The sequence below is a fragment of the Capricornis sumatraensis genome, chromosome 12, assembly GCF_032405125.1.
Source record: "Capricornis sumatraensis isolate serow.1 chromosome 12, serow.2, whole genome shotgun sequence".
NCBI classification, from domain to species: Eukaryota; Metazoa; Chordata; class Mammalia; order Artiodactyla; family Bovidae; genus Capricornis; species Capricornis sumatraensis.
In genome coordinates, this window is record NC_091080.1 from 61,739,114 (window position 1) to 61,763,100 (window position 23,987).

Genomic DNA, 23,987 nt, shown 5'->3' on the forward strand with positions numbered 1-23,987 from the left:
TGCTCAAGGCTTACACATATATCACTTTGTTCTGGTCATAAGGGCTTTACAATTCCCCAAAGGCATTTCTTTCTATGTACTTATTTTATTTAAGACTTCATACAGGTTCGAAATTAAACAAAAGTTTACTACAGATATAGTAAACAGGCATATCAATTAGGATAATCAATACAGTATTGAACAGATACATCACAAATTACCCCAAAATATCAAGTTTAAATAAAATGATACACTTTAATCTTAATGGAATGAGATGAAAATGACTGAAGTGAACTAAAACTTCTTTCTTGAAAGCTCCTAGGTTCATTAAGAATGGCCCATCCGTGGAGGCACGCATACCCACCCTTCAGTTTGTGAGACAGAGATGAGAGAGCAGAGGCAGGCCCAGCTACACCATAATTTTTGTAAATGCGCTCACGAGAAGCAAGGTTGCGAGATGGAGAGTCTATAGTGGAAAACATTGGCAAAGAAGCAGTACAGATTCAATGGAAAAAAAAAATTTAGCAGAGAACACAAGCAGAAACAAAGCATTTCAAATGGTATGCACAACTATTAACTGCTATTAAAAATTTCATATTCTGCTAAAATTTTCAATAAGTTTATATTTCTTTAAAATTAAAAACTGAAAACAATGGTCAAATTAATTAATTTAGACTAATAATGACAGCGCCAAATATGTTAGCTTAAAAGTTAAATAACAGTCAAAGCACTGATAAATCAAATTTGAGCATTTCTTTTCAGACTAATATTTCTTTAATTCAGTTTTCTTTAATTTGGTGCTCACTTACTTATAAATGAAAGTTTATAAGTAATTTTTTTGGTAAACAGTGTGAGATTAAAAAAATGTTACTTACAGTTTAACCTATTGTCCTCTGGCTTTCTGTATGGACACAGGACTATAATTTTTCCCGTATGCATCTCAGAATGGACCCAAGTTGACATTTATGGTCGACTACTTTTCTGAGTCCATCTTCAGTAAAAACTACTAGTGCCAATTCCAATATTTAGCGTTTGTTTTGTAGATCATATTACTGAGATACCAAATTTTATTTACAAAATGTCTCACAACACAAACAAAGCAAAAAAAAAAAATTACAAGTCACTGAAATGTTAAACACATTAATGATTCACCATGCAGAAAACAAAGTCCTTAAAATGAAAAAAATATATATATTTTTCAAAGAATTAAGAGAACCTTTAAAGTGGTCTTTCAAAAGCAGTATGCTTTAAAAAGAAATTTCTAAATCTGAAAATTAAGCCACTATTTAAAATTTTAATTTCTGGCAGTTAAATGTAATCAACCGAGCTGAAACAAATTCAGGTAATAAGGAGATAAGTTTCTTAATATCATTGAAATAAAAAAATGAATACACACTTATCTCAAGAGAAAAAGTAATGGCCAAGATAAAAGATGAACTATTCATAAGGCAAATGTCCTTCTATATATGGTAACAGTGTATGTATTATGTGTCAGACAATGTCCTAGAAATTGAGCAAAAAGTAATGAATAGAAATGAAGTCCCTGCTCTTATGGAACTTATCTTCCAGTAAAAGGAGAAAGACAATGAACACATATACTCTAGACGGAGTGGTGATAAACTTGGGAGTCGTAAGCACACAGATGTTGGGTAATACCCCATGCCTGGATAAGACCCCTGGGGGAACGAGGTCTAGATGAGACCTCGGAATACAAACCTGGACATTCCTAGAAATACAGAATAGAAGAGGATGTAGGAAATAGGTCAGAGGTGAACAGCTGAGGTAGGAGATAACCCACCGGAGAAGAAGGTGTTTCAAGGGAGAAAGAAAAAGCAATCCTGTTAAACACTGCCAACAGAGCAAGTAAAATGAAACCTTAGAACTGACAACTGAACTTAGCAAAACAAAAGTCAAACACTGACTAGGGTGATATTGGTTGATAAGGACAACTGCAAAGACCCCTTGTAAGCTGGTTCAGGAGAGAATGGTAGGAGTGGATGGAGGGATGGACCCACATGCCATCAAGTCACGTTCATCTAAGCTAAAAAGCTGTTAAAATTTTAGTATCTTTGAGCATTCTTCTTTTTAAAGTCTATAAAACTCGAAGGCATCAGACTCTACAAAAGTAGTTCTTACGCTATTAATACCAAGTCTACAACTCGCCCCAAAAACGTCAGTTCGAGTGCCAGTTTTTGACTGGAATTCAAGGGCAATTCAAACTGCCCATGTAAGGACAGTTTCATAGCCTGGTCACTAAAATTTGTGAAGACCGGGTTTAGCAAGGGGACACAAGAGCAAGAAATTAGAAGACTATCTTAATTAAAAATACTGATAACATAAATGTACAAAACTACTGATACATGGACACTTGTAGGATAAGATGTTAGAGGTTTAAGGACAAACTCCTGGAGGAGGTTTTGAAGCCAAAATACGCTTGAAGTCTTTTCAATATGTTACAAGACCTAAAGAGAATAGGTATGATTCAGAGTGAACAAGAAGAAACAAATATTGTTTGAAGGTCTAAAAAAGGTTACTTTTAAATGCCTAAATAAAGTAACCTGTGATTTCACACACCACTTCTAGTCATTTAATTTTACAAAATTTGCCCATGTTTAAAATACTTTGAACTAAAGATCGATCTTTCAATTTAAAAACAGAAGTGATCTGAAGAGAAACATTGCTACCTACGCACAGAAGAAAAAAATTGATCAGCTTTTAGCCATTTGATGAAGATTAATCATGCACCTTTTTATCTTGCTTTAAGATAAAACAACTAATTATTAATCTCTGTAGGCTTTTGATTTTTTATGCATAATATAGTTAACTAAGGAGAATAATCCTTAAAACAAAATCCTTAAAAAGCAGGATTTTTTCCTCCAGTACTCATTTGAAGTCAATGTTGTTTTGTATCAAATATTCCTTTATTAACAATATGATTCTTTACATGTCATTTATTCTTTGTTTTCTTTGTTTTAAATCCCAAGTTTCAAATTCCCTGGAATATTTCATTCATTCTCTGGTCACAGAAACTCTGAGTTCACTGTAATCTGTATTTAAAAACTTATTCCCTAGGCTAATTATAATAAAAGTTTATCTATTTTTTTTTTTAATAAGGAAAGCATTCGCATTTCATTTTGGCCAAAGACAAATTGTGGGACAATACACTGGAAGAATCAAGGCACCTATCACCATTTAGATTTAAAAAGGAGCATATATTCTATCCCTGTGTCAGGAAAATCCCCTGAAGAAGGAAATGGCAACCCACTTCAGTATTCTTGCCTGGGAAATTCCATGGGCAGAGGAGCCTGGTGGGCTACAGTCCATGGGGTCACAAAGAGTTGGACCCGACTGAGCATGCACACATATATTCCTTCAGTGTTGAGTCAACAATGAAGAAATGATCTTTATCCATATGTTGATTAGCACCCAGGGTGCTTCCATATCTTGACAATTATAAATAATGCTTCAGCAAATACTGGGGTGCATGTATCGTTTAGAATAAGTGTTTTTGTTTTCTTTGGATTATACCCAGTGGATCTGCATCTAAAGCTGTCAGTCTAGACAACTGCTAGCTTGAGCATGCAATTGTCATCACTATCACCTTATTCTAAACTGTCCAAGACATCAATAGACAGATGTGGGAATAATACTTATACTCAATTATACTTATTTCTTATCTGCATATCTTTTGGCTAGGTTGAAGCTATTATTTATGTATTGTCTCCTCGATAATCAATACATTCGCTTTTTGACTTTTTAAAAAAATAAATAGCTTTAAAATAAGCAATTTCCAGAATATCTGAATTGTAAGTTAAGCTTAGCCACTTACTGCCTGTCATAAGAGTCTATACTGTCAAAATATCTGTAGTTCTATTCAGAGAAAAATGCAAATGTACAATTACTGAGGTTCAAATTGAGTAAAGAAAGTCAGGAACACTGTCCCTGTCATTCCACTGCAAACATGACACAATGTTATCACTGTTTGCAAAAGACTCATACAACTAGATTTCTTTCTACATCTGAAAAACATATACATAAATAAATACAGATATGAATAAGCACTAACAGGATACAGAATCTTAATAAATGTGTCAGAAGAAAAAGAGCTTAAGACACAGAATTGAAACTAAAATTTGTTTACATAAATGTCAGTATACTAAATGAATTATAAAACTAGAACAAAATTTTCAACCTTAGGATAAAATAGAAATATGTCTTTTACTAGAATATAACATTAATCCATGATAAAAATGCAGTAAGGAAGATGGATGAAAATCTGTAATGATATATTATCAACTTGTTAGTCATCAATGCCATCTTCAGTTATGCAAATGCTAAATATTTATTCAAATTATAGCTTTCTGGAAGCTAAGTTACCCAACTGAACCCATTTTTTCCTTAAAATCTTTTTATTCTGTGTATTGGTATCAGGTAAGCATATAATCTTCCAAAACAAAGGAAAACTGGACATCATTCTAGACTGGCTCCTTCGACTATCTTTAGCACTTCCTGTACAATCTCACTGCCTACATGTTTCTAAACGTGTTCCTTCTATTTTCCCATTGTAATTTACCTTAGTTTAAGCCCTACTCAGCTCTTCTCTGGAATTTCTGCTTCTAACACTCTCCCTTTCTCCAGAACCCTTCTCATAATATTTTCAGTTATCTTTCACAATTGTAAGACTGATCACATCATTCTTTTTATTTAAAATTCTGCAGAACTATATAATCTTTCATCTGTTTCTTACACTTTACTCATTTTACACAGTATTAAGTCTAAACTACTGAGAATGGCTTACAAGACCTTCACGAGGCGGCCCCACCCTGTCTAGTGTAAGACAGTGCCTGTAGGACACTAACACTCTAAGCTACCAATGCATGAGTTTCTTACGTGAATCATGTTTTTGAACATAATCAAATGAGCTTATTCTTTCGAAGTGCTTAAAATGGTGCCTGTTATGTAGTAAAGGACTGCCATGTGCTGCTGCTGCTGCTGCTGCTAAGTCACTTCAGTCGTGTCCGACTCTGTGTGACCCCATAGACAGCAGCCCACCAGGCTCCCCCGTCCCTGGGATTCTCTAGGCAAGAACACTGGAGTGGGGTGCCATTTCCTTCTCGAATGCATGAAAGTGAAAAGTGAAAGAGAAGTCGCTCAGTCGTGTCTGACTCTTTGCGACCCCATGGACTGCAGCCTACCAGGCTCCTCTGTCCATGGGATTTTCCAGGCAAGAGTACTGGAGCGGGGTGCCATCGCCTTCTAGCTATTACTATTTCACACTTTCTCCTCTTTCCTCAGACCACCAATGCACTCTCCCCGTGCTAATTCTGAGCTGATGATGGCTTCTATTCTACTGAGAAAACAAAACAAGACAAAAAACAAATGGAGAAGATTCTCATGCTGTGAACACTACGTATTCTTTTCTCTCCTGTTCTGACGGATGAACTATTTCTGCTCCTACTTGGCCAACATTTCCACTTCGTGCTAAATCCCATCTCCTCTTCCACAGAAGAATACTGTTCCAGCAATTCTCCCCTCTCCTGCATCAGCAATATTTCTCTCTATTGGATCATTCTCATTAAAAAAAACAACCTTAATGTTACCTTTTCCCCCCCTTAAAAACCAAACCAAACAAAAACCTCACCAGATCTCACGTCCTCTATCTTGCATTCACTTTATTTTTTCCTTCCCTTTACAGTAAAACATGACAGATTTATCTATAGTAACTATCGTCAATTTCACATTCCCCTTTTTATCTTGAAGCTACTCCATCAAGCTCTGGCAGCTCACCCTACTGGAGCTGCTCTTATCATCAGTAACCTCACGGTGCTAAATCCACGGTGCTCTCAGTCCTCACTTTACCTGACACATCACCACATCTGATACAGATGATCACTGTTCCCTGAAATACTTTTCTCCACTTGGCTTGGTTTTCCTGCCTCTTTGGCCACTTCTCATTCTCTCTCGCTGATTTCTCCTCTTTCCCATGTCAGAACACTGAAATGCTCCCAGGGTTCAGTCTTTAGCTATCCTTTCTTTTCTCCCTACACACACTTTCCTGCTGCTTTAATCCACCCTTAGGGCTTTAAGTGTATATAACAATTCTCAAATCATTCTGCTATAAGCCAAACAAACTCCTAACTTATGTGTCCAGCCCAGACAGTTCCCCTGAACCCCAGGGTCATGTGTCAATCTCTACTAGGTATCTCCACTGGATTTAACAGGAATCTCAAACTTAACATATCTAATCAATCATTTGAGAATACAGTGACAATTACTGCCACCCTGATCCAGGCCCCTTTGCAGCGAGCAACTCTAATCAAGGAGTGGAGTCTATTTCTCCATTCTTGAGTGTAAGTGCACTGCTTTGACCACCAGAGGATGGCAGATGTGATGCTGTGTCAGTGTAAATCTCAATAGATTGTGAACACTTTTTCTTTCTTAGAATCCTGCAATGTCCAGGGAGATAAACCCAGGTTAACCCACTGACTGACAAAAAACAGGCCTAATCATTCTTTTCACACCAGCCAATGGCCAGCTAACCCCCGAGGCAAAAATACCTGGCTGATCTACGGATGCATGAAGAATCCCAGGCAGGGTCCCAACACCTATTCAGCTGAGCCCAGCCTTCTCTGCCAACCCACAGAACTGTGAGCTAAACAATGCTCATTTTAAGTCAGGAAGTTTTGAGGTGGTTTGCTATGCAACAGTAGCTCTAACCTCTCTAATCTTTTCTGGCAGAGTAGGCAGCTTTTCTCCTGTGTTTCCAATGCATCCTGTGAATATTTGTTCCTGCAGACTTAAAAAATAATGTCATTTTAAAAAAACATGGCTGCCTTTGACAGTATTTCAAAAGATTAGTGATGGTATTTTCTCTACCTTATTGCTCCCTATAGCCTAGCATAGAGTAGATACTTAACAAACGCAGGTAAATAGATGATGGAAGAATAAATGGCCCATCTGAAGAAAAACGGGAATGAAGTGTAGAATAAACTTAGTAGCCAAGACAGAGATGGGAACAAGAGGAGAGACAGAAGGTCAGATCTTGTCAGGAGAAAGCAAAGAGATGCACCAAGGCACACTGTCCTATAAACGACAGCAGCATTCTTTGGGGTTTAAGCTTCTAGAATGTACTTCATCAGGGCTGAAGAAGAGGAAGAGGAACACGGGTCCAGACTTTGCTACCACCGAGAAGATGGTGACATGGAATGAAAATAAATTCTGGCCCAGGACTGAAATGACAAGGATGTGTATGGACGCTAGAGACGTTCGAGTGCAACTGAAATATATACATATATACATATATATACATATATATATATATATATATATATATATATATATATATTGGCCCCTGTGACAGACACTATAGGCTCAAGCATGAAACATTTTATTGAGATTATTTGACTTCATAAAATCTGTTGATATCATCCTTTAATTTTTTTTGACAAAAACTATAAAGAGGTAAAGGATCTTAGAAATCAGCTTAGTGTCACAAAACTAACTGGAGGGAGGAGAGAGATTAAAACACAGGTCTCCTTCCTAAGTCAAGTGTTCCATCCATGCTACAGCTCACAGCGGGCAAGGAAACAAGTGGATAGATTCTAGGCTGAGACTGCAGTCCAGGATAAAGATGAAGTCTAAGACTCAGAAACAAACCTGCCTTTAATACTAATATCTGGTTACAGTGTTACCATATGAGGAATTAATCTCAAAGCAAATAATTAAGTTAAGCTATGAAAATGTATGGAGCAGTAGCTAAAAAACCTCCTTTGTACCTTTCCAAATCCCATCCTGACACTTACTCCACAGAGAACAGAATGCCCTGTCTGAGATGGTGATTTTTCCCCTCTCTGCCTTGGACTGTGAGAGATGCTGAACGTTTGCATCAAAAGGCAATATATCAGCAGATAATGATCATCAGGCACTGCATTTTATGGATGAGTTAAAAAGGGCTCTAGAGATGTGAAGTAACCTAACTAAAGCTAGTGAGTGGCTGGAGAGGAAATGTGAGCTTAAAGTCTTTACATCACCACATCATTGGAAGCTAGGTAAGTAAATAACAGTGCTTTAGTTAAATGGTAGTATATTCAAACACTAATCAGTACGCATGCAGATACTCAGACGGACTCTTGTCACATTTAGCAAAATTTCTGTCTCACTTGAGAATGTGATAAATGAGTATAAAAGAAAAAGTCTTGTTGCAAAGTAACACAGAACTCTCATAGCTGAGCTTAAAGTATGATAACCATATTATATGTTATATGTTTAAAATCTCTGACAAAATGGTGAACTGTCTTAAGGCTCTATTTGACTTTTTTTTCTACAAAAAAGCAAATTATTTAGCTTTTTGGACAGCAGCTAGAAAATATGTATGCTAAACACAGTCCTGTGAAAAACATTTTTTCGATTGGATTAGCTTATGCAAAATTCCATCAGTATAAACTCAGAATTATTAGACGTCACAACATTAAAGCTGGATTTAATAACTAAGGAAATATTCCTTCTCTATTATTAAGATGTATTATGAATAAGTTCTGGAATATTGATCAGAAGATAACAAGAAACACAGCATCTCAAACTCATGGTTCACACTGCAGAAGTGATCATCTTAGGCATTCACAATCAATAAATACTCTGAATGCTTGTGACGTGTGCGATACTGTCAGAGGCAATGGGATAAATAAAATGATGTTTTCAAAAGAAATGAGGAAAGACAATGAAAATTAAGAATGCAATATTCTTAGAAGAAAATGGGCAATTCCTTTTCTTTTCAACTCAATTCCTTTTCAAGAAAAGGGGACAATTTTCCACCTCAGTCCATTAGAAACTTACTGCCAAATTACCTACCAATTCTAAAGTCTACTTAAATAATTTTGAAATGAAAAAGTAAATGGTAGAATAGCAAAGGAAAAGTTTATATACACACCTCTCTCATGCCATTGCATACATATGAATATGGTAAGACGAGGAAAATTTGTGACTTTTATTCCTATAATTATTCTATTTCATTAAAATAACAGATGAACTAATTTGTATGTACATATGCATGTGCAAAATAATTTTGCTAACTTAAAAAATAACCAAATTAATTTAATGTGCCAGATTATTTTCAATTCCAAAGATTAATTTAAAACACCCTATGCTTAGGGGGAAGAAAACCTAAAGAAATATTGACAAAAATGCTCATAAAGCTGACATGTGAGGAGGTTTATATATGTCCTCCTAGAGCCCATCTACTTAACTGGGAACTCGAGTTACGGTATTTGAAAAATCTTTTCCTTTCAAATCATGCTACAGTCTTAACCTATGAAGGGGAAAATAACCAATACAAACAAAGCTAATATCCTGGATGTTAGAACTAAATGGAAACAGAAATTTAAATATTATATATTAAAGAACAGATTTTTTTCATTATCTATTAATAGGCAAAGCTAGATATATAAAAACATGGCCTTTGTAGTCAGGAGAACTGGCCTCATCTTCTGACTCTACCATTTACTATGTGTGTTTCTAGGGCATATCACTTATCCTTTTTAAGCCTCCATTTCTTTATCTGTAAGATAAAGATATCATCTCAAATGAGAATATACTACAATGCTTAAGGGCAGTATTTAGTACATAGTGGTGACTTATCAGCATAAGCAAAAATTAGTAAATACGGTCTTCTATACATAATATTTTATTTTAGAAACACAAAAGGATAAGACAAAAATGATGCTTATTTTACTAATAATTAGTAAAGGAAAATTCAGTATGAATAAGCCATTTTCTGAAGCAATATGAAAAACTGGTGGGATGGATAGCAGTGGAATTCAGGAAAGAGTATCTTAACGGAATTTTAATTCTGCCACATTCAATCTTCCCAATATGATGAGATTACTAAAATTTTAATGTATTTATAAAACATTAAACTATTTTTAGATTCCACACTTGTTTTTAGTTGTGCTAAAGATTAAAACTTCTGGTTTCTGGAATATGGTAATCAAGCTTCAGTGATATTCTGCTAAGAATAAGAAGTTTATATCACTGGAGCACACACAAGAAATGATTCAGAAAACAGGTAATTCTGAGACATTTCTATGCCATGATTTCAAATGTGCTCCAATATGGTGGTAAAGGAAGGGGTCGTACTAATAACACTCAGACAGAATGTGGACAAGATTACACTGACACAATGTCAGTTAGGAACCTACTGTCCTTTAAAAAAGACAAATCTGATTTTCTTTACATTTTGTTTCATAATATTTCATTAAATAATTGGTAAAATAAAAACAGTAATTATACTTTTTTTAGACAAGTTTTTGAAAAGAGTTGCAATGACCCTTGAGGAGGAACAAATAGGTCCTTATTCCTTAGTTCTCTTGTCTGCTGCCACTATGACATTATCAGGGTAACTTTTCTTTTAAAATTTTATATTTAATACGAATTTTCTGCCTGGTTACAGTTTTTTCCTTTTTATTTCCTTGTCCTTACCTTTAAGACTTCCTACAACCTGGGTACATCTAATGTAAAATGTTTGTTGCTCCATTAAATGGGTAAACTAAGTCTTCATCATAATATTTATCAAGGAAGAAAAACACTATTTCATACACATGACACCATTATGTTTCCTTGAAATTCTTCTTTTAAAAGACATTAAAGTGAATATTATATATGAATGGAGATAATTAGCTAGAAATTGATACTACTTATATTTACAAGCTAATTAATTGAACTTGCCTAATGCTTAGCGCAAACCTAGGAAAGCTTATACTCCCGTATATTCTTTTCCTAAGACAGATAATAATATCACAATGAATAATATCATTTGCTAACGATATACTACCTAGGTCCTAACAAAAACTAAACAAGCTGGTATTCTCTTAGGTAATCCCAATAATAGTCATGAAGGTATTTTTGTAGAAAAATAATTTAGATCTAAGTGTGAATGTACTTCCTTAAAGTAAAGCAAAGAGGTCATACACTTGAATTCAGAAAGATGACTCTACAAGCTGAGATAAACTCTCTCAATTCTGTGACTGTGTTTACATACTATATAGTCAATATGTAAGCTGACAGCCAAGAAGAGCATACTGGTGTCATATTAGGAATTTGAGACATTTATGGGGAAGCCTCAGCAGCTTATTAAGAAAAAAGAAGACTTGGCTGGTATAAGTGCAGTTTGTTTGGTTCTATTTTCCAGACCAGTATGAATTACTATTTATATCATGGATGAAGGGCCTTTTGCCTAGAAGGCTGAACTGGAATCAAATGACCAGTTTAATATATTAAGAACAACAACAACAATAAGCAAGAAAAGAGACAATTTGAGATAATCTGGAAACCTAAGTTGCTAGTCATTTCAGAGACATCAAATTCACTTAAAAGAAACAAACAAACCTGCCCAGGACAGCCTCTCCTCCACCCACTGGTAAAGTGAAATAGGTTCATTCTCTCGGGGCATTGCTAAGTAACAAAACTCCAATGTAAATCAACAAAAGTTATCCCTAGAACTGATGCTTAACATAGTCATGCATTTTATAAAAAATACAAATCAAATGTTTTCTTTATATATTTTATAGTATAATTTGCTTATTTTGGAATTAGAACAAAAAATAATAGTAATGTTTTAATAACCACACTTAATAAAAATGTGATTACAAATAAATGTCTTAGCTGAGGTATGTCTTAAGTCAGAACACCTTAAGTGCTTCAAAAACGTGGGAAAGGATAACATCCTTTTTAAATAAAACCAACTAGGTGAGTTGAAAAATAATTAGCAACTGATAAACAACTCAGAACAAAGCTTCAGAAATGGTTTGATGAGGCAGGTAAGGCTGACAAGACTTACTCTGAAGCTGAGGCTGCTGGAAGGAAAGGGGCTGTCCGAACACAAATGGGCTGTGGACTAGGGAAGAGGGAGGTTTTGCAGCTTGATCAAAGATGGAAGGAGCTGGGAGATTGGGTCGTGACTGAATGGAATTCAATATGGCACTCAGTTGGTCACCTGCAGTGGGCAAAACAGTGAAGACTACAACTTGTTATTAATTAACATCCAAAATGGCAAAGTAAATGGTGCTTTACGACATTTCAGATAGTCAAACACTAGATAAAACAATGCCAATTCAGAACTCTTGAGGAAGTTGGTGATCATTATCCTCAAATAGGGACTGAATGCTATGTGTTGTTTTAATAATAGAAGCACTCCAACAAATTTTACATAATAGCCCACCTATAAAAACAAACCCATTTAAATTTATTTACATCTAGCAGTAGTAGGAGAACATACAGAGTCTATGAAGTAACTATGATAAGCTGATTTGTATCATACAAATATAAATGAAAACCTAAGTTAATGTCATCTTCTATGCAGGATCTGACAGTGATTATCATCACTCTGTCTCATATGTAGTATACTTCATGCAGAAAATATGCAAATAATATGAATAATTTAATGTAGGATTGAAGGGAGGCAAAGTATGTTATTAACTTAGCAATATTTAGTTATAAATTACTAAATTTATATTTTCTTTTTTAGAGTTGCTATTGCCAAAGAAATTATACATTTTTAAAAGCATGAACTCTTTTGCTCAGATAGACAATACAAAAATCTGTCAGACCTATAAGATAAAAAGGAATATAATCTACCTTATTTAAACAGTACCTCAAACATGAATTCTGAAATTTTGTTCAAATTAACTACAAAGGACATTACTACAAAAATAACAAAATATGAAACGATATAATTGGATGGATGATAGCTCCTTATTTATGAGAATACATATATTCAAAGGTTTAATTGACGTTAAAGAAGAGGGGAAAACAATAAACATTTCCAGACTAGCTGAGGCAGAAACTGGACAACAGCACTTCCCTAGCCATATTCTCTCAATATAATAAAGTTTCATAAGTAAAACTGTAAATGAAACAACAAGAAATAGAACTGTGAACAAAAGTTATATGTCTTTACTTAAAAAAAAATATAGTTTTGCAGATTACAGGAAAGATTTTAGAGATGATGAAGAATTTTATAAAACTGTTTTAAGGGAAAAGAATTTTTGCAAAAACAATTGCTTGACCTTGGGTAGTTCAAGAGTTAAAGAAAATGAGAACTACTACTAGAGGCAAGATAAAAACAGAGGTTATATATATATAATCAGATCAAAATGTCTTAATATTTCTTTGCTCCATCTAAGAACCTTTAAAGTCTACTAACAAGTCCATGCTATTTCTGAACAATATTAGCAAAGTCACTTTTAAAAAGTAATACACTATTTTTATTTAATAACAAATGTTCTCAAAAAAAAAAAAAAGACCAAATGTTCTCAGAAATGTCTGTGTCTCTTAAAAGTTGATTTTTATTCTTAAGATGTTCTATCAAACTATGTTTTAAAGACTGATTTAATGTGACAGCCACCAGTACAATCTGGACATATCAGAGACTTAAAGCATACAATTTGAATTAAACATGGCTTTAAACAGATTGCTATACAGGTATATGTGGTAAGTAAACATTGAGATTTTAATTTAAGGATTGGCAGTGGTAGAAGGAAAGGGACATGAAGCAAACACCACAAAGCACTTACCCTACTTAAGCATGAAGATCTAGTTTAAGTTAGCTGAAATCTGAGCTACCAGAAATGAGAGAGCAGACAGTACCTAAGCCTGTAGGTTAGAGCAACCCAATACAGGAGCAAGAGCCAAAAGAAATCTTGTAGCTAAGGCTTCCTTCATAAAAATACATTGTGGAAAGCAATAAAGGTATCAAATAGAAAATGATTTTATTTTGAATTGAGTATTTCCTCCATAATGATGTATTTTGTATTTCATTGACTATTTCACTATCTCACTTTCTTTTCAAGTCATGTATTAAGACAACTGTCTTTGTTTCTGAAAATCAAATCCTACGAATTAGTTAAAATAACATTTTAAAGTTAGAGTATTTCCATGGAGACTATCTTCTCCTTCCTATTGTCCGGTTGAACGTCACCTGCCGACAGTATCACTGATTTTGAAGCTATGAGTTAGGATCAGGTTCATAAGAAACACTGTGTCCAAATTTACATACAAATGGAATTACAGATGAAATTCAAGCATAAATTATTCCAAAGTAATTATTATTTGGACTGTCCATGATTCTGGTCTCTTCTGTTAAAGCTACCAAAACAAACTGTATACTTTTAATATTTATATGGCTTAGGGGTTTTGTTTTACTTTTTACAATTTTTCGGTTTCTTTATAAAATCAAACCCAAAGATATCATTTCATGTAATTCAAAATTAACTAAGATAACTGATTATATTCAAAATCACACATATATAATAAAGCTAATGTACAATATTATTTAAAAATATTACTCAAAATATTTTGATTTTAAACAGATCATTGTGGAAAGCTTTTTTTTTTTTGCTCATTAACATTTAATAGCAAGTAGATGATTAAAAAAAGTTCTACTATAGTGATATAGAATCTTAATGATGTGAATTCAAAATGAGTGTTTATAAAATGGGAACAAGTAAATAAGAACTATAAACTTAAGCTAAAATGGATAAAAACAAAACCTGTTAAAATAATACTTTCAAATTGAATATATATGTAAACCTATGGCTGATTCATGTTGACATTTGACAGAAAACAGCAAAATTCTGTAAAAAAAATTATCCTTCAATAAAAAATAATTAAAAAAGAATACCTTCATAAGCATTTTGTTAGTTTTCTAGTAACAAACTTTAAAAAAGTTCTGTGGGTGAACAGTAATAATAATGGGTAAGAGAAGGTAATAAAAATACTACAGTTGTTAGGTAAGTAAGACACTCACTTTTAAACACCTACCTTTATTATTTCCCAGTCCATAATCAAATCCTTGGGCACTGCAACTTGCCCCTTTATTAAAAGCTTGTACCGAGAAAGGGCTTGGAGGAGGAGTTTGAGAATTTTGATCCAGAAGAACTTGTTCTACAATAAAAGGAACATCTATAAAATTAGTTTCTTTTATGCTACTCTCTATAGAATAAAGAGAGAAAATGGCAAGAAAGATTTTGATGATGAGTAAATTTCAAAATAAGCTCACATTTAGATTTGATAATAAGTCTACCAGTTAGGTCACTGACAGCGACAAAGTGCACAACAAAGCTTTGTTTTCATCTATCAAATCCACTATTATATTTAGAATTGGAATATGCCGTTATGGAGTCAATCTGCTTTTATTGTGGCAGGATATATCATTGAATGTATACTAATATTTCTGGACCAGGAACTTATATTTGTAACAAATTTATACAAGGACATTTTATAAAATAAAAACAGATGTCCCATAAATCAGAAATTAAAATATCTTCTATACCAGTATTCAAATAGAAAAGTATCTTCAAAATATCTAAGTATATGGTATCAAAAGAAATTTTCACTTATGTGAAAATTATGGAAAATTTAACTTTGTACTTATTTTTACTCATTATATAAAAGATATGTTCCCTAAATGGAAGGATGATAAACCTGGTTTTATAAGCACTTTTATTAATACAATGTAACTAATAAAAGGCAAAGTAAAATCTATCAAATGAATGGTAAAAAAGAAAAAATAGTATTTGTTCCATTAAAACAGCATTATGAATAGCTGATGGTTTAAAATATATTTTAAAATTTATATCCCTTTAAACTGAAATGGAATTATAAGAAAGTGGCAATGTTTTCTTCCTACCCGTAAGTCAGAATTCTGCTGTACCGGTGGTAGTGTATGGTCTCACTCTTTACCAGCATGTCTAGGCTTTTTATTTCAAGAAACTAATCCTAGCACTTCTCTTAGGCAAAACTCTTCAGTATGAGGTATTTCAGTAGCAAAATATTTCTTCTGAAATTTACCCATGAACAACAATCTGAATGGAAAAGACAGCTCTGCTCTCACCCTCTAGACTGAGAAAGTCTAAGTACCAAGTATGTTTGTTTTGACCACAGCAGTATCTTTGCCTATTAGCTTTTTCTACAGACATCAGAGGCCTACAAAAGATTTTTACAAAGAGGAAAGGTTTTGTTTTACTTATGCTGCTCTATATGAATAAATTACTATAGTGACAAATCTTATTTCCATACTAATTCAGTTACATACTAATACCAATGAGCAGACTAGTTGAGTAACACATCAAACTAATCTTAGTGACTTTAGGGCACTAGTTTTTTATTTCTTTCCTATGACCCCAGATTTTATGTCAAAATATTAAGATTCACACTATACACACACACACACACACACACACACACACACACACAGAGCAAAAAATCATTAAGCGATTACAGAGAAATTTAAACTTCTCTTAACACCTCTTTGAGGGTTGAGTATATGCTTTAGTAGAAACAACATCCTGATTTAAGAAGCATTTTATACAGGAAGAACTTCTACTTTCTAAATAGATGGGAATACAACTTCCCATATTAAAACTTACTTTCTAGTATGGAAAGCATCTTATATTTTAACAATAATAGCTAACCTTACCATCTGCCAGCTTTGTTATTCATTCATTTAGCTTTCATATTCAACTTATAAATTATCTTCATTTTGTAAATGAGAAAACAGAGGCACAGAGATACCAGGTAATTTGGCCAAAGTCATACAAATGAAAAGCTACAGAGGTGGCATTAGTACCCTGGCAGTGCAGTTCCAGAGCCCGCTGTTAGAATTTATGCTCGTTGCTAGTTGAAATGATTGCTGTTGTTTGTTGTTTAGTCACTGAGCTGTATCCGACTCTTCTGCAACATGATGGGCTGTAGCTCAGGCTCCTCTGTCCATTGTATTTCCCAGTCAAGAATACTGGAGTGGGTTGCCATTTCCTTCTCCAGGGGATCTTCCCGACCCAGGGATTGAACCCAGGTCTCCTGTGTCACAGGTGGAGCCTTTACCTGTGAGCCACTATGGAAGCCTTGGTGTTAAAAGCTAAAATGATTACTAAGCTACAAAGGCTCTGACAGTCACTTAAACCACTCTCAGATTATTTAATTATGTTTATAAAAAGCTGATCTTACTTTAGGTTATTTTCATTTGTATCTCAATATCCCTGTATAATGGAAATGTTTAAAGACTGATGGATATGCAATGAATATATCACTAATATATATGTGTAAGTATACTATAACTACTAAAGTTAGCTTGTAAAATGTCTGATTTACATGAAATGAAGTCTTCTACTTTTCAAAACATAATGAACAGTTCTACTCTCTCAGAACATTATTTTATGATGATATCATCCTTGAATAAGAAAAATGTATCTGTAAAGACAAGGGGAAGAAGCAGGTTCTCAAATCATGTTCAGTGGATAACTGATGCAGTGTGGTATAATGAGCACAGCATTTGAAATATGGACGAAGATTCTGGCTCAAGCCTTTCATCTGCCCGGTATCCAGTGGTATAACAAGTCATTATAAATTCTATGAGCTTTAGTTTCCTTAACTGTAAAATGAAGATTATATAACCTATCTCAAAGCATGTTGTGAGGAAAATGGGAAAATGTTTAATGTACCATGTTAATAAATCTAAACATACTCCATTATCCATACAAATTCCAAACTTGCCTTGAATCTATCTATACTATGGCCATATTACCTCTTGGATAATGATTATTATAACTTTATACTCTTCTGGATTAAAAAACGCATGTTCTTTTAACTGTCTGACCCTATCTATAAATTTTGAGATTTGGTAGAAAAGTCTTATTTTGATAATACTTTTGTGACTCAATTTGTATTTAGAAAACTTAGTTAACAATGAGTATGTGCCAAACTGTTTGAGCACTAGGAATACAAAGATAAAGAATCTGTGGCTGACCAAGAGGGATGCACAATCTGAATATGAAGAAATAAAAATTAACTTCTAGGTAATATCAGTTTTGTTCTAGCAGTGAATTGGGATCATTAGGATCAGAGTTAACCCTTTATTCTGTCAGGAGCGGTTAAAGCTTCACCTGAATGATGACATGACTTCCCTGGTGGTTCAGACGGTAAAACATCTGCCTACAACGTGGGAGACCCAGGTTCAATCCCCAGGTCGGAAAGATCCTCTGGAGAAGGAAATAGCAACCCACTCCAGTACTCTTGCCTGGAAAATCCCATGGACAGAGGAGTGTGGTAGGCTACAGTCCATGGGGTCACAAAGAGTCGGACACGACTGAGTGACTTCACTTTCACTTTCAAATGATGACATGGTCTGAACAAGGTTTGGCCACCAGGAGAATGAAGAGAGGACAAAATGGAAAATCTCTTATCAAATGAGATCATTGTTGAAAAACAGCAAAATAAGTTTAAAGCCGAAATTCTAACAACAAAACAGGAAACCCTCAAAAGAAGCTATGCATATATTCAATGCTCCTTTAACTAACAGAGAATTCAATAGGATGAAATTGCCTGGGAGAAGTACAATGATCAGTGGCTTGAAAACTGAACTTCCATTTAGTGGTAGAAAGAGTAAAACATTTAGTCCTCAACAGGAACAGAAGAATTATCATTTTCAACTATGATTTAATAAAATTTAATAAAATTCTGTTTTTATTAATGAAATAAGAAAGCAGGTTTTACACAACCAATTCCTATGTTTCACAGTTCCTTTTAGTTCTCTTCTTTTACGTGCATTCATTTAGCACCTAGGTATTTCACACATGAAGTTCAACACTTGCAAGATTTTTAAACCCTCAGCTTTGATTTTACATCAAAAATAAACACACATAAAAGCTCTTTAAAACAAAAGAAATACAGTACACTTTAAATTTCTGGTTGCAAAGGTAAATCGGAATAAATCACAAATTTAAGCCAACTTGCCATCTTCATGTCGGAGGTACTGGTTTCCGCCTCTGTCTCTAGCTAAGGACCATGCCTCTCCTTCATCACTCTCACAGAACTCTACCATGCTGTTCTTATCCAGCTGCACCCATGTACCTTCAGAATTGGTTACCTAGTACATAACAAAAAGCATGATTGATTGGCTTGATTCTTTCAGAGCACTCAGGCCGAACACCAGCAAAAAGTTTGAGCAATTATTCCAGTAACTCTCTAACATCAAGTTAGTTTCTGAAATTAAGACCACAGCCTGAGGTAAGACAGAAATCAATAAACAGTCTTGTAAAATAATGCTCACTGATGACTTCAGTAAAAACAGTAGGTTTTTAAGGCACAGGATAATGCATACGTAAATTTAAATGGTACCCCGAAACACGTGGCTCTTTGTTTGGCATGTAAAATGTCCTAACATAGCACACTTTCTATCAGTTAGGTTGATAGTGCCTATACTGCAATCTGCAAGTGACCCTGACACTGAGAAATAGCATGACACACTACATCGTCAGCTGAGGCAAATGCCAGAGTGGACTAAAGAGGAATGTTATTTGCTCAGGACTTCAGTGAGACACATGAATGGGCACAAAGAAATGAAACCCTTTAAACACATCTCCATGCTGATTCATAGCAAATATTTTAAAGTGCTGTTCATCCATGACAGTACAGTACACATTTGTAATAACGGAAAGATATGTGCAAATACCGAACATTTATAAACAGTACAAATCATTTTGCTACACTGCTTTCACAAGAATAATTATGAGAATAAAATTGTTTTATAAAAGCACAGAAAAATCGCATTAGTATTTTCAACACAAGTAAAGATAAAGAACATTAACATTTAAAAGCCTGGGATGGAAATGACAACCTCTGGAAGAAAGAGATGCTTTGGTTGCATTATATTAAGAATGAATGCCTTAGAAGTCATGAAGCTACAAGAATCCATACCTCTCCCACTGCTTTGACTTTGTTTCCCAGAACTAACATTCCAATTGGGATACCTCTAAGGTTAGGGCAGCTTCTGATGTTGTGACCGGAAGGTCCCGTCTTCACTACCTTGTACATGCCTGGCCCTCCTCGCAAGAACGGCATATCTTGTTCTTGCATTGTGGCTTCCTGTGGGCAGCAGGAGTTTATGTCTTTGAAAAAGTCATCAGTATTAGTTTTAGGTTCCTGAAAATTTGAATAGGAAAAAGAAAGTAAACAAAATACAATCTATTATCACTTTCAACATACTCTTCTTAATAGCTTTTAAAGCAAGTTCATAATACAGCAACTAAGAAAAAGAACACACATACAGAAATAACTGAAGTGTCTGTTAACACTACATTAAAGAATCTTTCTGTTATTCAATTCTGAATAATGTTTAAAACAGAGCTGGAGAAGAAAATTATAGCAGGAGAGCAGCTGAACTTTAGCTCCTGTCCCCTCGAATTTGAGGAACATGGCAGTACTTGATTTTACGTCTGTCAGTGAAATATTTAACAATAGGAGAAATGAAAATAATTTACTATATGAACCACAACTGAAGAATTCTGAATCATTATTATTGCATTGCTGCCTGTTGGTATGGGTTAAAAGTCTAAATCTTCATTTTCTTCCATTTTTGTTTGTAATAACTATTAACAAATAGGAAAACAGGTATAAAAATTCTGGAGACTTATCTATAAACAGAGATAACAATGATGAAAAATGTGCAAGAAATAAAACCACTCAATTTTAACTAGTGATGAATAAGAGTACTTATAAGAGCTTAATAACTAACCTTTTCTTAATATAGCACAAATAAAAGTCTCGTTGATTTGCTAGACTATTATTAGACAGTGATATATTAATGCTATTAACAGAAAAAGATGATCATGTTTTAGTAGAGAGGAGAGATTAACATTAAAAAAGCAGTTTCTATAACGTATTTGGACACCAGAATCACTTCTAAAATGAATGAAAAGAACATGCCTTAAACTATTTGTTGAATCTAAATGCCATGATGAAATTATTTTCTATATAAATGCAATAAAGAGAAATAACAACCTTCCCAAAATATGGGAACATCTTTTTCCCAACTAGATGTAAACAAAAGTTCCACACTGGAAGTTCTTTCATTGTTATTATTACTTCTTTAAAACACATCTAAACTGCACTTTAAAACATTTTTTTGTATTTATTTATCTGGCCGCACCAGGTCTCGGTCGGACCACATGGGATCTTTCAGCTGTGGTATGTGGGATCTAGTTCCGCGCCCAGGGATTGAACCCAAGCCCCCTGTATTGGAAGCGAGGACTCTTAGCCAGTGGACCACCAGGGAAGTCCTGAAACTGCACTTTTAAACACAGTGATACAGGCTCTACAAATTGCTTTATTCAAATACAGTAAAAAATGATCATAATGGAACAGTTATTTAAACACTTGGTTAAAATTAAATTGATATTTAGTTATGTTATAAATAGGGTAAAATTTAAAAATCTACTAATATATTATACAAGATAAAATATGACTGAATAGCTCTATCCCTAAGAGTAGTATCATTCTAAAAGATATGTATAGATACCCATTATGTAGTAGAAATTAAAAATAAAATCACAAGGTTAAAAAATATGGATTAAAAAAGTCTCTGTACCTCTGACTTCAAGATAGGATTGGTCTGGAAAAATTTTCAATCCATTATTAACCTTCACATAATATTGTGCAAATCTCATTGTGGTGATAAACAATTATCAATTTTGACTTACACAAATACAAGGAATGGACAATATTTACTTACATTTTATATAATTTTATATCATATAATCCAACACTCAGTTATCCATTGACAATTTCATGAAAATGAGAATTTTAACTACTTGAAAAATTTAAAATCTAAAATAAAATATGCATTTATTTACCTATTTTTGCATATGTGTAAAAGTTTATACATGTGCACACCTATAAGAATACAAAGACAGTACTCAAAATAAAATCGAGAGTAAGGTTTAAACTTTAATTGGGCTATTTTATTCACAGGGTTTTCAGTAAACATTTAAAATGTCTAGAAGTGAATAATTAATTTTAGCAAATGTATCATTTAGTTGTAGCAAACACAACTATTTCATAGTTTTTTAAAGAGTAAAATTAGTCATATGTACAACTGATGTTTTAAAAATTCCATGGTATGATGTAAAAACTAAGCAAACAGTAATAGATGTAATGAAAAAACAACTTCATTGGTCTTTATGATACATCTTGAGCATTTAATTAAGTTTTGATAATATTTCTCATTTGACCACTCAGGGTAATAGTGAGGCAAAAGTCTGGGCAAAAACTAATAATAACTGCAAGTTCTTTACTGAATGACAACATAGGAAGACTGTATTAAACTACTTAATATTTTATTGATTAAAGAAATATATAAATTAATAAATGTACAGCAAATTTTATCCTTTTTAAAAAATACTGAACAGTATAAAAAGAACTGATAGACCTAAAATCACAGAACTATGTCTGTTATTCTCAAGCAATTCTAAAATTCACGTTTTATTTAATACAGAGATTTAAGACCTGGGCAACATCATATGAAACTGATGAACTGCAATGTTATTTTTTGCTCCTTGCAATTCCATCCCATTCTCATATGAATATTCAAAACAGCACTGAGCAAGGCTAGGGAAAAAAACAGAATAACCATGGGGCTGAAATTCTCCCACTTAATAAGCAAGGTCTGAAAAAGCTAGACTTGTATATAACTGCTGGAGAAGCTAGTCATAAAATTAAACATAGCAAATCTGAAGTCAAGTAAAAGTTGAATAATGCAGTCTTTGGCAGAAATAAAGGGAAAGGGTTTATGGGGAAACTCAATTGCAGTACTTTGTATGTAGACTGTTTTCAGCAAAAAAAAATAATAATCTTAAGCACAGGCTTCAAAGATATAATGTAAAGTTCGTTATACATGCTGAAATACCTGCACAATGTATGACTGTTCCTTACAGTTAACTCACCTGGGGGAAAAAAGCTTTGGAAGTCCATGCAAATACGTCCAAATCCCTGACTCCTGGGCTAGCATTAAAGATATTCTGAGTGACAAAGTTTAAGAAAGAAAAATATCAACAAAGAAAGGGAACAGGAGATGATCTGCAGAAGACGCGTTCACAGGAGTAACAACGTTCTGTACGCCAGCACCAGCACCAGAATATTATTTCACTACAGGGAAACTGAAGCCACCTGAGTAAACCACACAGCAAAAAAATTCTCATACGTAAGTTTTTGTCAAAAGCTCTCCATGGATATAGTGTGTCATGCCATTTGCTACATTTAAGAGTCAGACATTGGTATCAAGCTTAAGACAGTGCAAGAAGGACAACTTAAAACTCCTTTAAATGACTGACGTATCTGTTCCAGTAAAGCCAGATTTGTTTTATTATTAAAAAAAAAAGTCTGCTGTTTATAAAGACAATGTGAAGAATACAGATTGTATAGATAGTGTAACTAGTACTACGAATAATAAGTGCATGTAATTAATATATGTGAACTTGTTATTACTTTTTTAAGTACAAAAAAATCAGAAAGTAAAAAATGTCTAATTCATTTTTTTACTTTTGCTCTCTTCTATAAGTGGGAAAAAAAATCACTTGGAAATGTTACTGAAAGCTGTTAGCAAATTTGATAAGAAAAACATAGAGAAAAAAACAATCAACTTTTATCAAAAGGTAGACCTAGTTTTCTCCCTCTCAAAAGTTTAGGAAATGCACAGAGCATTTAGAATCTCTACATACAGTCTAAAAATATTCTGTTAAGGAACAACCAATTCACAGCAACATGGTCCCAGAAAAAACAACATTTTTACAAAATGTTTTCATGACAATTAAAATGATATACATCTACCTAGATATATCATTCTATTAAATATATTTACTTGATCTGAACTGAAAATCTTTTCAAAAACTAGCAATTACACAATTTTACTGCTTATATAAATACAAAAAAAGAGGACATTAAAAGTTAATGAAAGTTATGAACAACAAAATTCCCAAGCAACTGCAAGCCATTTTATATAATAAGAATCTATTTCATATTCTCCAGTTCTGTATCTTCCTCACGTATATATGTATATGGACAGATACAGATATATATCCATATACATACACCTCTGCTAACACAGAAATATAAGACATATAAAAGCCAGGGAAAAAGCGTTTCTATTAATGTGTCTACAGATAAATGCAAAACAAAAACCAAAGGTC

The 23,987-nt window shown here is 33.7% G+C and overlaps 1 protein-coding gene across 1 annotated transcript in view; it reads right to left on the reverse strand.

The window, feature by feature from the left end:
* MYCBP2 (MYC binding protein 2) overlaps nucleotides 1-23,987 on the reverse strand; it is a 265,188-nt gene that overhangs the window by 45,660 nt on the left and 195,541 nt on the right. The window contains exons 53-55 of the mRNA XM_068984559.1: nucleotides 19,723-19,947; nucleotides 18,760-18,892; nucleotides 14,791-14,913 (exon numbers count right to left, since the gene is read on the reverse strand). Of these exons, the coding sequence (XP_068840660.1) occupies nucleotides 14,791-14,913; nucleotides 18,760-18,892; nucleotides 19,723-19,947 (481 nt within the window). The remainder of the gene's footprint in view (nucleotides 1-14,790; nucleotides 14,914-18,759; nucleotides 18,893-19,722; nucleotides 19,948-23,987) is intronic.